The 16,572-nt window shown below is 37.3% G+C and overlaps 1 protein-coding gene across 1 annotated transcript in view; it reads left to right on the top strand.

The window, feature by feature from the left end:
• The window catches only part of MTMR10 (myotubularin related protein 10), a 39,671-nt gene that overhangs the window by 12,173 nt on the left and 10,926 nt on the right, over positions 1–16,572 (top strand). The window contains exons 3-6 of the mRNA XM_050903416.1: positions 2,735–2,871; positions 3,984–4,056; positions 6,245–6,387; positions 15,711–15,801. Of these exons, the coding sequence (XP_050759373.1) occupies positions 2,735–2,871; positions 3,984–4,056; positions 6,245–6,387; positions 15,711–15,801 (444 nt within the window). The remainder of the gene's footprint in view (positions 1–2,734; positions 2,872–3,983; positions 4,057–6,244; positions 6,388–15,710; positions 15,802–16,572) is intronic.

Here is a 16,572-nt window from a genome sequence, read left to right on the forward strand (position 1 = left end):
ATAGGCGTCCAAATGAGGGATAAAAGCTGGGTCAGTATAAAATTCCAAACCTGCATTAAAAAAAAAAAAGTTTCTAGAAGTTTTTGAAAACTGCATCTATTAAATTTGCATTGCAAACTTTTTCATGCTTCATTGTAAATGTTTAAACCCTTTGGTTGAAATCGGTATGCATGCGCTCTCCGTCTTGCCATATTACAATACTCGGGTTCAAAACTGACAGTTCTGTGTTAGGGCTGTAAACTTGAGTGCAAAGGAGAAGCTAGGCCAAAAAATCCAGAATGTATTTGTGTTGGATGAATGAGAATAAATGAAGTTGCACTAAAATAGCATTACTATTAACATGTTGTAGTGTAGCCACACAATTATGAGGAATGGAGGAGGGAAGTAAAAAGGACTGGCTTTGGTAAAGAGAATGATGTAGCAGGCATGTTTTAAACTGGTAGATCCAAATTGAAGAAGTTTGCACGGATCTCTTATTTCTCTTCTGTTCTGTAGCATCAAAGACATGAAGTACTGAAATATTTTGGTAATAGTAATTTGTGCTTTTAGCAAGAGCGTCTACTGTGTGATACTAAAAAAATATTACACTTCATAACAGATAAGAGAATGTTATATGGAGGAAAAAACCAAACCTATGGAAGTTGCACTTCATTTCATGGTGTATTTGGCTCTCCATATCTTTTTATTAGAAATGCAGTGATACGCTGGAGGTACTGAGAGAGGGAAGAATAGAAACTATTTAGGTTTAGAACAACTGACTTTGTGGAGAGGGGAAGCTTCACAGGCAGAATGTGACTGAGAACTCGACATTGAACAGTTGAACACCAACTGTGAGAAGGAATTGCATTAATATACAGTTTTGGCTTTTGCCGTTATTTAAGTAAATAGCTTATTAGAAAAAATGTTGGGCATTAAGAATTTTCAGGCCAGACTCTGCTAAAAGTATTGGAACATTTTCGTTACAGTGTTTAACAGAAGTAGGGCTTATCATTCTCGTGTACCCCATAAGACATAGTTTTCAATTGCTGTGGACTCGGCTGAACTTTTAACTACTTGTACTGAAGCTGTCAGAATCCGATTTTTTTTTTTTTTTAAATTCAAAAGCTTATTTAACCACAGTTTAGTAATGTTTGAGAAAAGACTTTAAAGCTCCAGCACATCTGTCTGTAGAGCATTTTCACAACTCTTGCCACTTCTGGCATAGATTATGCATGTATGTGATAACCACAGGTCAGTGAAACTTGTCCCCTTACATCTTCAAATGGTCCCAGAATACTCAACATAATTCTGCCAACTCAAGGCTACAGAGTCAGTCCAAGAAATTTTTGTAGCTGTTTATCACAACTGAATTAAAAGCAGGGACTTTGTTTGCTGCTGCTCTTAGTGACTTGCAGGCTGATGCCTAATCATATTAGGGGCAAGAGAGCTAGTAGGGTGGCTTAGCTAAATAGCTTAGGATGAGGAGCATGTGCAAGAGACTGGGTCTCAAGACTAGCAAAAGGTGCGTTTCTGCTCAAGCGTTTGGAATGCTAAAGACAGTTCTTTTGAATGTATGGTTACTTGGGTGCAGTGATAACTACCTGAAGAAAATACCTTCTCTAGATCAGGAGACAGATGGGAGATTTATTCAAAGCTGTATCCATACTCACTGGGCATACAGGTAACTGATTACTGCCATTATAGTCAACCAAGAACTGACTGTTTTCTTGCAAAGCATAGGACGCTCTGAGATGACATTTCAGGCAAATAGGACTAAATATGCCCAACCTATTAGGAGCAAATTAGGCTTTAGCAATCTTTAGTCCTTAGTCTTTTTCGAACAAAAACCTACAGCTAGTATAAAATTACACTTTTCTTGAACACGCTTCCACTCCCACACCTTTTATGGTAGACAGCAGCAGGAGGTGGTTGAACTGATGACAGAAGTGAAAGCCCTGTGCAGGAGTAAAATAAGTGACCAAGTTCATTTCCTGAAGAAAGAATGAAATTGCTGTTTAGCTTTCAGAAACTTCTGTTGTGGAACTAAAAAGTAACATTATGTGTAGCGATTTACTTTTTCTTTTTAAGTGGTCCTCAGTCTCGTTTGCCTGTATGCTTTTTTTATTTCATAGCTTATCCCAGATGAATTAGCTTTTTTTTTTTTTCTTCATTTGGATCTTCTGTTTTGCAAAAGGAAATGGTTGGTCTCCTTCATTAGATGGTCACAGTAGAAACTTTGAAATGGTGAGGAGTGTTTAATGTGTTTGTGTTCTGGTTTTTCTTTTATGAAATCACCTGAAAATCTGTTTATAAATGCAAAACTAGATGTGGACTGATTATTCTGAATTCATGAAGTTCGTAAAACTCTCTAAAGTCCTTAACAATAGCCATCTAATTTCAGTTTTTAAAATAAATACTAGCTGAAGTACATGAATGTATGCCTTTGTTTAAAGGACAGTGTTGTCCAAACCAGTGAATTTTTAATAGTGAAGAATTGCAGTTTTTGATCTCTGGGTATAAGGAAAGTGGTGTGTGCTTTTTTGCTTTTAACTACTGCACAGTATTGTCTGTTTTGGAACGGTAGTTTTCTTTTTTCCCCTGGAGTGGTGTTAGTTAAACTCCAGATTTACCCAGAAGAGGTGTATAACTTGAGACAGGTAAAGAGTTAGGGGTTTGTTGGTACTACAGACTTAGAATTGTTGTACCTACAAGATTTATATAGGCTTCTCTTTCCCCTCCCCTTTTTTTGTTTTAGGTGAAATTGTGGTAAATGAAGTAAATTTTGTAAGAAAATGCATTGCAACAGATACAAGTCAATACGACCTGTGGGGCAAATTGGTTTGCACTAACTTCAAGATTTCCTTTATTACGGATGACCCAATGCCACTACAGGTTTGTTATTACTCACATTGCTACATCATGACAACGAATGTGATAGGTAAAATGGATTTAATTAGAATACAGTGAATCTGTCTCATATCTGATATAAATATGATGCCTTCTAAAACAAAGCAGGCTAAATGATGAGGTTCCACTGTCCCGTTCTGAATGTGTTGCTATTCCATCCCTTCCCTGAGACTATCGGAACAGAGCAAGTTTGGTATGGAAGTACAGCCAGCTCTACCTCTGTTCATGGAAGTTTTATTGGGAAGTGGTTTTACAAAAGGCAAAGCAGGAATTATATGAAAACATGTTCCTCCTTGAAGAAGATAATTGCACATGTTCCTTTGACTAGACAAGCATCAGACCAGCAAAGCCTTTAATGCATCCAAGTTTTATTGGCATTATTGATGGAGGACAAAGTAACCATGAAATGAGTTTTCAATGTAGATGAAGCAACAAGAAAAGGGGAGAAAGAAACCAAGCCTTTGTCATAGAACATGTGACATTCAAAACCTCAATCAGTTTTTGAACAGCACAGCATACAGTACTGTTTGGAAATCCAAGTTGTGAGCTGTATGTTATTTTCAGTAGAGTTTTCACTTTCATTTTGGGCTTTTAAAAGAAACACTCCATTAACTAGGTGTGTGTAAAGCTCTGAAAGTAGATAGGTGCTTACTCAGTAATGGTTAGTAAGTTTGACTAAAGCTACTTCAAAAAATTAATTTTGACATGAAGTAGTTGTCAAAACTTATTTCTGAAAGCTGACTTAATATTTTTTTCTTTCTATGATTACAGTAATAGTTGGAGAGTTTTTATATCATATATATATTACACTTCAGATTGTATTGAATTTCTACCAGCCATTTTTCAGGCTAGTAAATTCAGTGCAAGTAGTGGGGTTATTTTGCATACTCCACTGGGGTTTCTAAACTGTTTGGTGTGCATTCACCAGCACAAGAGAGCTGTTTGCACAACCTCTAATTGCCTATGAATAGGCAAGGGTGGTACATGTCAGAAAAGTCTAGGCATGCCTGATTTTTATCATAGTTTCTTCAAAGTTGTGCTGTACTGGTTGCAAACTGCAGAACTGCAATTAATGGCTATGAGTTCATGTGTTTCAGAAATTCCATTATAAAAACCTTCTCCTTGGTGAACATGATGTCCCACTAACGTGCATTGAGCAGATTGTCACAGGTATGTCGAATACAGTTAAGTATGATGACAGGCTTTAAACTTACTCAGTTCAAAACTGTTAACTGCTTGTTAGGTTGTGCAGAATTGTTGATGCTTAAGGTTTTATGTCATTAATCTTCCCTGATTTGAAGAATTTGGTTTATTTAAAATTAGGATAAAAGCCTTAAAAGCTGAATAAAACTTGAGGTGCCATGCAGGAGGCGTATTTAGTTGGGTCTTTATATTGGTTTTAAATTTAACTACACTACTGAATCAACAGGTGTTCTAGGATAGACACCTGTTATAGCAGTACAAAATTTTGTTAGCAACTTTTTTTGTATTCAAGCATCTGAATCTCTTCCATTTAAATACACTAGATTGCAAAAAGCACATCACTTACACAATTTACACATAGCTGGGATATCTGACAACATAAATGCTCGAGTTTTCAATCTTGTCTAATTCTTAGCAAGGTAGTAGCTAGTGGTCCTCAAAAAATCTACAAATGACAATAGACATCTAATCTGAAGAAATACTTATCTTGAAGAACCAGTTTTTGATTTGGTGGATACTTCAGGCTAGCCTATTTGTTAAGGAGAATGTTTTTCATCTTGTAATTGAAGAATTTCATGTAACTGATAATTTTTCAAATCTTGATTATGGCATGGGCTGTTAAATACTTGGTTTTCTGACTGTAGGTAATTTAAATCATTACTTGTAAGTTTTCAGTGCCTAAAGTTATCCAATAATCCTTTTCCACTCTGGAAGCTGGTTGTAATCACTGTGAAAAGATTAATGTATATCTAAGGAAGAACATTATGAAGAAATGCTTTTTTTTTTTTTTTTTTTTTAAATGAAGAGGTGCTGTTGACCTGTTACATGGTCTTGCACTGGCCCACATTTGTTGCCCCTTTTCAAAAATACCAAGTAGAAGTGACAAAACAGTAGCAGTATTGCAAATCTGTTCATGACAGTTTTGTATGGAGAGATGTTTATAAATGGGGTGTTGCAATCTTCTTACTTAACATCTCATGCAAACGCTCATCTAATAAGTTCTGCTAAACAAGGAGGAAAAGCCAGCCAGCCTCGAATAATTGTTCTGTTAATTATGTCCTCTTTCACATGAAATAAGTGGTCCCTAAATGGGAGAGGACTATAGATAGCTTTTATTTTGAAACTTGAGGGCTGACAGATTCTAGATTACTCTTTTGTGCGTGTTTCCCCAAACTGTCAAACAGCATGAACATTTGCAGTTTCATTAGAAGAATGGGTTCTCTAGGAACCCTTTCTGTTTCGCTTTTCCATTGAGGTTTGAAGCTCTTTAGAGGGAGAGGGCAGTATTTCCTGCCACACACTTGAGGAGATGATTCTTTGTTCTTGTGTTGTGCAGGTTTACCCTAAATTTAGTGAAGCATAAGCTTTTACTAACAGGAATTAAGGGGATGTTTTCACCCATGCTGCAGAAGAGGTTGCTCAATGGTTGTTATATTGAAGGTGAATAGGTGGAGGTGTCCTAAAACACCTGTCTTGAGTTCCCTGGAAGTACTTGAGTTTAACCCAGAAGATACCTGCAACCAGGCAGCTACGTCAATCGCTCGACAGCTACGTGCCCCAGTTTTCCCAGTTAGCACAAATAAAATCTCTGTGGCTTCTGTGATGCTTACTTTTTACAACTTAACTTTGTCTGTTTGAAAAGGAGATACCTAGGCCAAGAGAGACAGCCTGTCTGTGCAGGTCTAGACCAGCTGACAATTTACTATACTTTCATTCTTGAGTTTTATGTAAGAAATAAAGAGTTAATCTTAGTCTTAACTCCAGCACTTTTTTATACATCCAAGTAAAAAAAAAAAATTAAAAAAAACCCCCAGCATATATGCCAATTACTGTGCATCAGAAGGGCATTGCAGCATACACAATTAACTGCCTGGGAGCAAAAATTGCTCTTGGGAATACTCCATGTTAATTCTTTGTTTGTGAAGTTGTCGATGGACAAAAATAATCTGGGCATACAGGAAACAGTAATTCAGCCACTTGTTTGAAAGGAGATTGATCAACAGGAGGACCTATAGATTTTTCTACCTTAATTGAACGGTTGAAATGTACTAATAAATGAAAAACTGCTGGTAGCAGCATTACAGTATCTGTTTGAGCCAGTCTTGTGTTGTATGCTTACAAAACGCAGTCCAATAACTTTTTCTCTTCTTTACAGTGAATGACACCAAGAGGAAGCAGAAGGTCCTTGGTCCCAACCAAAAACTTAAATTTAATCCAACTGAATTAATAATTTATTGCAAAGACTTTCGTATTGTCAGATTTCGTTTTGATGAAGCGGGTCCTGAAAGTGCAAAAAAGGTATTATATCTTCTTATGAAATCTTGCCTTGTAGTCATTACATGTAGCAACAGCTGTGCTAATAAGAACATTTTGTTTTATGTTTTGATAGAGAAGTAAGGGGGAAGAATTGCAAATTAATCACATTCTGTTACAGGAGAATATCTAGATTTTTAGAGTCAAAATTATTAGGTAAAAAATTTAATGTGATGTATTAACTGTTTCTTTTCCTATAAGATAAAGCTGCGTTTCTTGTCATATCTGTTGTACTTTTAAAAATTACTGATTTATTAAATCTTTTTAAAGACTGGAAATCAGAATACTGCATTGCAACTGTACAACAGATGTTTACATTTTTATGGAAGTGTTTGAAACTTTGATACATTTTCTGAAAGTCATAAGCTTAATTTACCCATAGGTAAAGTGTACTGTCTTGTATATACACTTCTTACTTGCATCACACAGCAAGTTCTCCAACGAGCTCTTGGAATGACCAGTTTGTCTAATCTACATAAAACTATGTGCATTCTCAACATTTTCTTAGACAAGACTTGCATACCTCTTGACAAGAGGAATTACTTCTGTCTGTACATTCCTAGAAATTTCATTCCTTCCCCAGTTTTAACACTTGTCATAAGTCTCAACAAAATCATACAATGTTATTTAACCTGGGAAGGTCCAGATAAGTTTCTGCTAATCAGAGATGGTTAGTCTACATAACCACATTAGCTCACCAGCTTCCTTGTTCTCGATTGGTGCCATAGGTTCTTTGAGTTACAGCTCCTCTGACCTCCATGGCACCACTTCGTGGCCAGGCGTGGCACAGCAACCGTTTTGTAAGGAGTGACCCAATTTGCTCACAGAGCTTAAGGATTCCCCTTCTCAGTAGGATAAAGTTTGAGCTTAACCCTGTAAGTCTTAAGAACCATCTGCCCAGACATGTCTGCAGTTATCAACTGAGTAACTGATGAACCAGTTCATCACTTCTTCACCTTTTACCCTCTCAGAGACATCCATGGGCAGAAGCCCAGTAAGGAAGCAGACTGTTCTTCCCTTGCTACTTTTCTAGGTTCCTCCCTGCCTGCTGCCTTTGCTGTTTGTAGCCTTTCATGTTTGGCAATCTTTCAGCAGTCAATTCCCCTTTCACAATGTCTCTGAAATCTCCCTGGAGCAGCCTGTCTGCTGCAATATCTTTATAGCAACTGTTTCTAATTGGCTGTCACAGCTAAGAAGAGTGATTAGCCTGGAGGAGGGAGGAAGAGGGCATAAACTCAGCATCTCATTAACACTTTTTGTGCTGCATTTACTTATGGAAGAGCAAAAAGGGAAACCTTTTTATGAAGGCATTTGCTTTACACATTTATAATTGCATGGTCTAACGTGATTTCTTTTGATAGGAAGAACAGCTAGTTCTAGAGATCCAGAAGGATCTGAATCTGTGTGGTTATAAAGATAGTACTGGTGGTGACCAACAGTGTAACAGTTGCCATTTTCAAATATCAGAATGCCTCACTAGGGGAGTGGAAGAAAACTTGTACAAATTGTAGTATCAGCTGTGTGGCTACTATTGCAGTTTTGATAAATCAAGTAGGTTACTGCAACTTTGTGTGGGTGTATCACAGAAGCATACTTTACTGAAGGGAGATAAGGTTCTGTTAACCTAATCTAATGTTTCCATAATAACGTTATTCTGTTAGCATTAAAATATAAAGGTCTAAAACCATGAGGTCCTTAGATCAGGTTTCTTCTATCAAGATTTTGCTTCACTTATTTTGGGATGCTGGTGAACACAACTAGAATGGTCTTACACGGCATATTGAATGGAGTTACTTTGTTCTTTCCGGCATTTAAATGGCATGCTAGCACCACACTCGTGAAAGATTTTGTCTGGTTTCTGTTCCTGCCCTTCAAGTAGTACATAGTAGCAAGGTTGTCCTGATGTTTAAAAACAAAGGAAGGTGGTCAGGCCTCCTTATATTTCTGAAGGGCCTCTTTAATATATATTTACATCCAACTATTTGTGCATGAAAACATTGGTAGCTGTCTGCTTGGAAATAATTGTGTGTGCATGACTTTTGTAGGGAGAACCAAGACTTAAAGTATAACTGAGTTCTGATGAGAAGGAATTCCTGCTCTTCTCTTCAGCTGAGTGTGCTAGCATTGTCTTCTGACTGAGAGAATGTTGTAGTACAGAACTGACCATGGAGTCAGAGGTGCTGGAAGGGAGGGGCCTGTGGAGATCACCTAGTCCACCTTTCTCTTCAGAGTTACCAGGATTAGATCAGGTTAGCTGTGGATTTGTCCAGCTGTATCTTGAAAACCACCAAGGATGGAGTGCCTGCTCCCTCTGTGGGTAACCTGTTCCAGTGCTGCATGTTTTTCCTGATGTCCAGCTTGAATGTCCCGAGATGAATCTCTGGCTGTGCCCATTATGTCATCTGGCATGACTGAGTCTGTAACTACCTTCCTGGTAGTGGTTTCCTGCAGTCTCATTATTGCACAGCTAAATGAGCCCAGTTTCTTCAGAAGAGGTACTTCAAGACCATAGTCATCTTGGTAGCCCACCACTGGACCCTCTCCAGGTTCTCCTCTTTCCTTTTGACCTGGGGGCCTAATCTCCAGTCATCTCTGAGAAAAATCAAAATAATTGTCAGCTATATTTTTTTCCTCACAAATTTGCTTATGCTCATTTTGGAGCTAGATATGAAGACCACCTGAGTAAAAAATGAACTGGGTAAATTGTGCTTATGTGTTTTATGAAGGTTTTCTAGGGTGCTTAGTGTTGAGAAACTGCAGAACTCAGAATTTCTGTTGGAATTAGTGAATTGTGCAGGCTACAATTAAAATCATGTCTGAAGTATTTATGACCTGAAGTTTTTTCGAATAAGGTTTTTTCACTTGTTTTTAAAATAAGCAGAAGGGAAGGTGATGTTACAGTTAGCATTACAATCTCTGTTCTGTAAAGCAAGAGACCTACATGTTAGTGCTTTATAAATCATAAATAGCTTCCTTTAGCGAACTTTATATAAATACAGTCACCTATACAAATCAGAGCAGGGAGATTTCTAACTAAATGTCGTCCTGGTAATACAGAGGAGTATCGTCCTATGAATAAAGCACTGGTAGGTCAAAACGAAATATCTACCTACTAAAATATATGCTTCAAACTACAGGAATATTAAAGGTCTCTAACTTGTTGCCAGATGCTAGCAAATGTTCTGTTTAGAGCAATAGTTAAAGAAATAAAAACAATATACTTGATAATTACTGTTTAAAAATGAGCTTTAAATATATGGAATAGTTATGAGAAGAACAGATACTAACTTTATACAGTTAAGTAATTTGTTTCATGCATAGTTCCTTGAATGTAATGGGAATACTCAACAGCATTCAGTTACATAAACTGGTGTTGGCAAAGGGAATGTAATCTCTTCCTAAGGAAGTGTCTATATTTGCTGAACAGGGCATAATGGGGAATAACCCTTACTAATTAAACTGCCTTTATAGAATAGAGAGTATTCTGAGTCTTTTTGGTAGTAAGTGTGAAAAGAAGGATCCAAGTTTGAAAGCAGTCATGGTTCAGACGTGGACAATCTGACTGACTTGATTACATATAGACATGATGCCTGGGTAATATTGGTAGAACTTTCAGGGGTGTTTTTCTCTACCTTTAAGCAGAAACAAATTGGAAGAACACATTGAATTTTGGGGTGAATTAGTTTATTTTGGGGTAAATTATTATGAAGAAGCTTAAAAATCAGTTCTATTAGAAAAATACCTTCAACATTAGTTGCAGCCAATACATGCTAATAAAATACCGTCCAACATTAATCAGTCAAGTAAACATTTTCTTCCTCATTTTTATTAATGGATATTTGGGAGACGAGTTAAGAAATAAGAGAGGGAATGGAAACTTGCACTCATCACTATTTAGCAGTTTAATTCTGTTTTGTCTCTAAAATAAAGCTATAGAGTCTCCAAAGGAAGGAAAGCCAGATGGGTGTGGGAGGAAGTGGATGATGGGGAAGCAAGGGTAAGCAAGTTGGGGCAGTCTTAAGTTAGGCAGCGTGAAAGCAGCATTTCACATTCCTTAAAGAAAAAGGAATTATTTTATTCCAAAAATCACAACAGTCAAACTGAAAACTCCTGCTAATTTCTAGCCACTACAGTACTTGACATTAGACTAAGAAATTAAAATGTATGAAAAGGTGAGGCTTTAGATCTTATGACTGTTAGATGATGGATAGCATGTTGCCTCACCACGCATAGGAATCTTGGCAGTGCACCAGAATGGCACACACCCTGTAATCTCCTGTTTCCTAAATATATCTCCATTTTCTCAGTCCCTTTCTCTTCTGGAACTCCCTCAGTTCTTTTCCTTCAGGAAGCTTTTTTAAATGAGTATGAGAGCAGTTTCAGAAACACATGCTTAATCAAAACAGAAGGAAAATTATTTATCTCAAATCTTGTTTCCTGTGCAATCAAAACTAGCCTTCTCACACGTCATAACACTTGGGATGGAGTGGAACAATTTTTTCCTAATTGTTATGAAGAATAATGTGAAACTGAGAGTTTTGGACAAATGATCCTGACCCTTTCTAAGTCTTTTTTTTTTTTTTTCCCCCCAAACTTCTGTATTACCTTGTTCTAATTGTTTATACAGATCACAAAATTGGTAGTATCTCAAGACACTGGGAATGCATGAGAAGATATTATTATCTTCCTGGTCTTTGGAGTGGGATTGGAGGGAGTGAAGAAAACTTTTTTCAGAAGTAAACTTATCTAAAGGTATTTTAAAAAATAGCAATGTATTTTAATATTTCTCTTAAGGCTTAGGAAACCTGTACTTAGAATTCAGACACATTCTTGTACAAACAAGGATTCTGATATGCAAAAAGTTACTTCAGCTTCTGAAATCCTTGTACTGTTTCCTCTCGTGTGGATTACTTGTACTCAAACCAAATTAAGTATTATGTAAAGCTGGTATTGGAATTCTTATAGAAGGAAAAAAAAAAGCAGTTCTCAATTAGACAGTTCATAGCTTAGCAGCTAGGAGAATGTGCACGATGGTTAGGGCTGAAAGTCTTGTTACCTGAAAGCTTATTCTGTGAAGAAGACTTCCTGCCTAGGAAGATTAACAAATTCTGTCCATGGGACTTGATCTGGTCCTGGTTGCATGACTTTCTACTACAGGTGTCTACTCGGAATAGGAATTGCAGTAGCAAGGGAAAATAGTATCCTTCCAGTGAGTTCATAAGACAGGTAGCCTGGCTTAGGGAAGGAGGTGAAATGCAGGGCTCTGCTAACTTAGCACATCTTAAATATGACTGTTCAAAACTCTTTTCCAAGAGCATTAGCAATATTTTGAAGCTCTTATCCTTGGTAAAATTCCTGTTGAAGAAGAGGAGGGATTGCCCTGAAAGTATCATTTATTTTTCTCAGATAGGAGTTGAACAGGGGACACTGACATAGGGAAGTGGCCTTTGTACTATGAAATAATTACAGCCATTGTGTTTACTGCTTTTAATAAATGAACTTTCCAACAAGCAGCCTATTCTCTTGTTATTTGACTGAGCCTAAATATCTTCAGCTTTACACAATTGTAAATTGGCAAGAGTACCAAACATTTTTCAGTTTGATATGAGAACATTTCCTGTAAAACATGTTTGTCTTCCAATTTAAGAGCTTTCTACTTATGGTGATAATCTGCTCAGATCTGTGGAATGTGCTTGTCTTTTGAAACTTTCAGACAATAAAACTACTACATGGATTTAGTGAGGAATAAACTGAAAATGAGTATGTCTTTAATACTTGTTTAGTGTATATATGAGTGGAATTTGTCTAAAATTTAAAAATGAAGACAGTAGCAGGAGAAATATATTATTTTTTTTTAATAACAGAAATAGAGGTCCTGAACCTGTATTGTAGTCTACAGGTGGACTGTTTCACCCATGCAGTACCTGGTATTGTGAGTTATGTCTATACTGTGGAACACCTGGGAGCATTTTTCAGCTGCTGGGTTCAAAAATACAGCTATGTTCTCATATTTTTTGGGAACCAGATCTGAATGCTTACCATCTCTCCCCCACAATTTTACCCCTCTTAACACAGCACACACATACTCTCTTTCTCAAACGTGGCAAGTAAATGACAGAGATTTCAGCTGCTGCTTTTAAAAATGGGTTTTACTGTATTTACTGTATTATTTAGCAGCACCATGGAATTTTTCAATGTCTTGCAGTTCATCCTCAAGCCTTGAGAGTAGATCAGCATAGTAAAAGGCTTTCATCCTTCAGTCCCATAAATGAAGATGAGGAGTAGCTCTGTTAATATCAGTTACTGTAGTGAAAAGTTACGCAGAAAAATGGAAGTCAAAATGTGTATGTATGCAGTTTTCCATTTTGTTTCATTGTGAATGATAGGCAAAAGTAGTCTGTTAGAAGAGGCCAAGTATTATGGAATAGCTGGCTTCTTCAGCTTTGATTTGTACACTGAAATCACAAGATTTAATAAAATGTGCATGACTTCCAGTTACTTCATGGTGGTTATTAAAAGTTTTACCAAATGCTGGAAATGAGCTTATAAATGTTCATTTGAAAAGTCATGCTAGACTGTTTCCCAGTGACACTTTTACTGTTTGGGTCTTTTGGGGCATCCCCCTGGCCCTGGAATGTGCTGCCCTCTACTTTCTTTTGCAGTTTCACTGTAGAACTGAAAGTGTGGGGAGAAAAGTTAAAGCAACTGTTCTTCTCAGACTCAACAGGCATTTTTTTGTTGGGGAACGTTTGTGAAAAACCATTTTCAACTCAAGTTAGTCTACAGTTATTACTGGTTTTATAAATAGTGAGGAATGTCCTCATCAAAAGCCAAAGTAAATAAAAATATGGCAAAAGTTCCATAATGCCATGCATGTTGCATACAAGCTAGTAAAAGTACAATAACTTTCTCCATGCAGAACTTAGCATAAGTGAGCTCTCAAGTTTTTTTCCTGTGGCACAGTGCTGCCAGGAGTAGTATTCCTTCAGTTGTGTGTCATACAAATCTTTCTTTTATGTCTGTGACAATAAGAAAAGTTTCCTTCACTAACAGAAAACAATTTCTTGGATGCACAGAATGTTTTTAAAAAATAATATCCAAAACTGCTAAACGGTGAATAAATTGTGTCAACATGTTGCCAAATATAAACAGTCATGGAGAGTTGAAGGAAAGGGAGAAAACGGAAAGGAAAAATTTTAGGTGGTAATAATGTGAACTTATACTATGTCTTTGTCCCTAATTAAAAACTTTGTCACATGGAATTTCTGTATCTGAACATGTAGACTAGAGTTTCGTGTTTTATAACCTCCTTTTCATTAAATATTTTCTTTAGAGATAAGGCAGGTACGTTTTAGTAAAAAGGAGAAGGAAATACTGAGGGAAGAAGGCAAAGCTAAAGACTCCAAATCAAGTCCTGAAATTTGGAGAATAACAGTGCCAGTCTCTGCTTGAAAGTTTTTTTTCTTCCTGAATTTGATTCTTCTAGATACTAGTTTTTTTGTCAAATCTTTTGTATTTATTAGTGAATATCCACATTTAAAGAGACAAAGGCTAGCAAAGCTTGACTGTATTTGAAGTCTAGTATCTAATCCTAAACCATGTGCTGCACTCTCAATTTTAATAATCGTAGGGTTCTACCAAAATGAACAATTTATACAGGTAGAAAACCAGTTGCTTGTGTGATGCTGGTCCTGAGACTGTTGCAAAGAATGCGAAGACTTAGGCAACACTCTTTCTTGTGCCCCCAGTTAATCTCTACTGTTCTGAGGATGCAGCGCTCTTATTTTAAATCTCTGCTGAATTTCCCTTTCCAGGGCAGGGCTTGGTGTGACTCAGCCTGGTTAAACCTGATTAATGCATCAGACTGTCAGAGACAGTGTTGGATCTTGCTATAAACCTGCAAGCATCAGGAAGTTATGGGTGGGTTTCTTTTGTGAATGAAATCCAGTCATCTGGGACAGAACCTATAAGGGCTAGGCCAAAATTTAATGAAGCTGATGTCTTGCTACCTTCAGAAAGTTTGGCTGATGTTTCAGTTCTCAGGATGAGCTGGGGACTGGGGAGGGGGTGATTACTGGCATGTTTAATTAACTGTCGATCCCCCACACTTGGCAAAGGGACCTACCCTAAAAACTCACTTTTTATTGAGATTGGAGATTGATGGAGAATCTTTGGCCTGCCATTCAGCTGACAAACAAACTACAAGTGACTAACATGAAGAAAACATCTCCCACCGTGAATTACTTATTTCCAAGTAACTTGGGTGAAAAGCTGTTCTTTATTACCAAACAATTTGCTTTTCATTTATATTCATCAATGCCCTTGATAATTTTGGAATACAACTTAATGAGATGCAGGATTGACATAGGTCCTTGAAGTCTTCAAAGAGCAACCTCCTGCTTTCCCTTCCAAGAGCAGAAATTTTTGAACGTTGAGTTTGGGGCAGCACAGACTGGTAAGCCTGACGCCTACATGGGGTGAGTTAGTGGAAAAGATAATAAAGATTTAATTAGATACAAACTTTTGGTTAAATATGATACTTTAGGGAAGAACCAACAGAGGTCGCACTTCAAAAACCTCTTGGCCCAACTGACAACTTTGTAGAAGAAATATCTGTCAAATGCTGTTGAATACTGACACCAGATTTTAGTTCAGGAAGTGCCTGAACGGTGAACTCTTGAAAAATATCCTGGTAAAATTTCATTTTATGCTTTCTTTGTTTTTACCTTCTTCCCTAAGCATCAATTGCTGGCCCTGTCAGGAACAGAGTGCTAGGTTGGACCTTTTGAACTGAGTCAGTATGGCCATTCTTATGTTCTTATGCTACGTTGATAAGTACTCTTTATTTAAAAAAAAAATATATATCAAAAGACCGATTACAAATGAGATTTTGCTGGACTGTGCTCACCACCTGTGTGTTGTGCTCTTTTCTTTTTCTGTTCTCCTCCTTCTATATGCAGGTGGGCAGGCACAGCAGAGTAGCTCCAAGTCCTTGCTTGTCTCTGTTGATACGGAGAATCATGTTTAGAGATGCCTGTTGCAGTCTGACCTTTCTTGCAAAAACTTAGTCCACCCTTATCAGTTAATCACTCTTGATAGATGGTCATGAACTCACCTACTATGATTACAGTAACGGTCTCTCGGCGAATACGAGTATGTTTATATAATTCACTCCTCTCAAATAAAATATGGAAATAAAACAGCAGAAGACCGTTTTTTAACTTTTGCTCTGCATATTTCACTCTGTCATAATTAAGGGCAATAAATTTTACGTCTATAAATAACAGTAATAAATGTTTCTTTCCTAGGTGTGCCTTGCAATAGCTCATTATTCTCAGCCAACAGATCTTCAGCTTCTCTTTGCATTTGAGTATGTTGGGGAAATTTATCATAATCCAGGTAAGTATGAAAGTATTTTGATAATTTTTTTTCCTTTTTCATCATATGTAATTTTAGTAAGACTTGTCTAGAAGCAGTGGCAAAAAGCATTTGAGGCTTTCTCCAGGGGTAATAAAATAGGCTTGTCCTGCATCCAACCTCTTACTTTTGGTTATAAGTCATTCGTTGTGGTAGACATTAATGACGAAAATTGAAAGAAATGTCTTTCCTGTCTGAACCAAAGCAAAACTACCTATGTCAGCACTTATGTCAGCATGAATACTCATATTTCTCAATTCACGCTTCGATCCTCCTATTGTATGTCTATATTGGTACTCTAGGTACCTAGCTAATCTCCCATCAGGCAGGCTTGTTCACCTGCCCTTCTTTTGGGAATAAGTTTCTCTTCTGGTGGTATTGCAGGAGGATTTGTGCAACTTGGGACTCCATACCTTCTTTCCTAGAGGCTTACTAGGCAGTTCTTACCACTCAAAACCTCCACCACCCCTGCTGAGTTGGAGCACACCCTCTCTGCTCAAGGCCAATCTCCAACTGAACCTTGTCAGTTAGGTAAGCCTGAAACAGATGCCTTTGGAACTTGATTTCTAGTGTAATGCTGTGCGGTCACTGCTTAGTGTTCCCCAGCCAATACACAGCTGAAAACCATCAGTTCTAGCGTAACAAGCCTCCAAAGAGAGAAAGTGCCATTGATGTAGTTCTGTGGTACTGAAATACTTACTCAGCAGCTGGCATTAGAAACCACTGATCTGCCTGTTACAAAATTTGAATGTT

The sequence above is a fragment of the Gymnogyps californianus genome, chromosome 11 (assembly GCF_018139145.2).
Source record: "Gymnogyps californianus isolate 813 chromosome 11, ASM1813914v2, whole genome shotgun sequence".
NCBI lineage: Eukaryota > Metazoa > Chordata > Aves > Accipitriformes > Cathartidae > Gymnogyps > Gymnogyps californianus.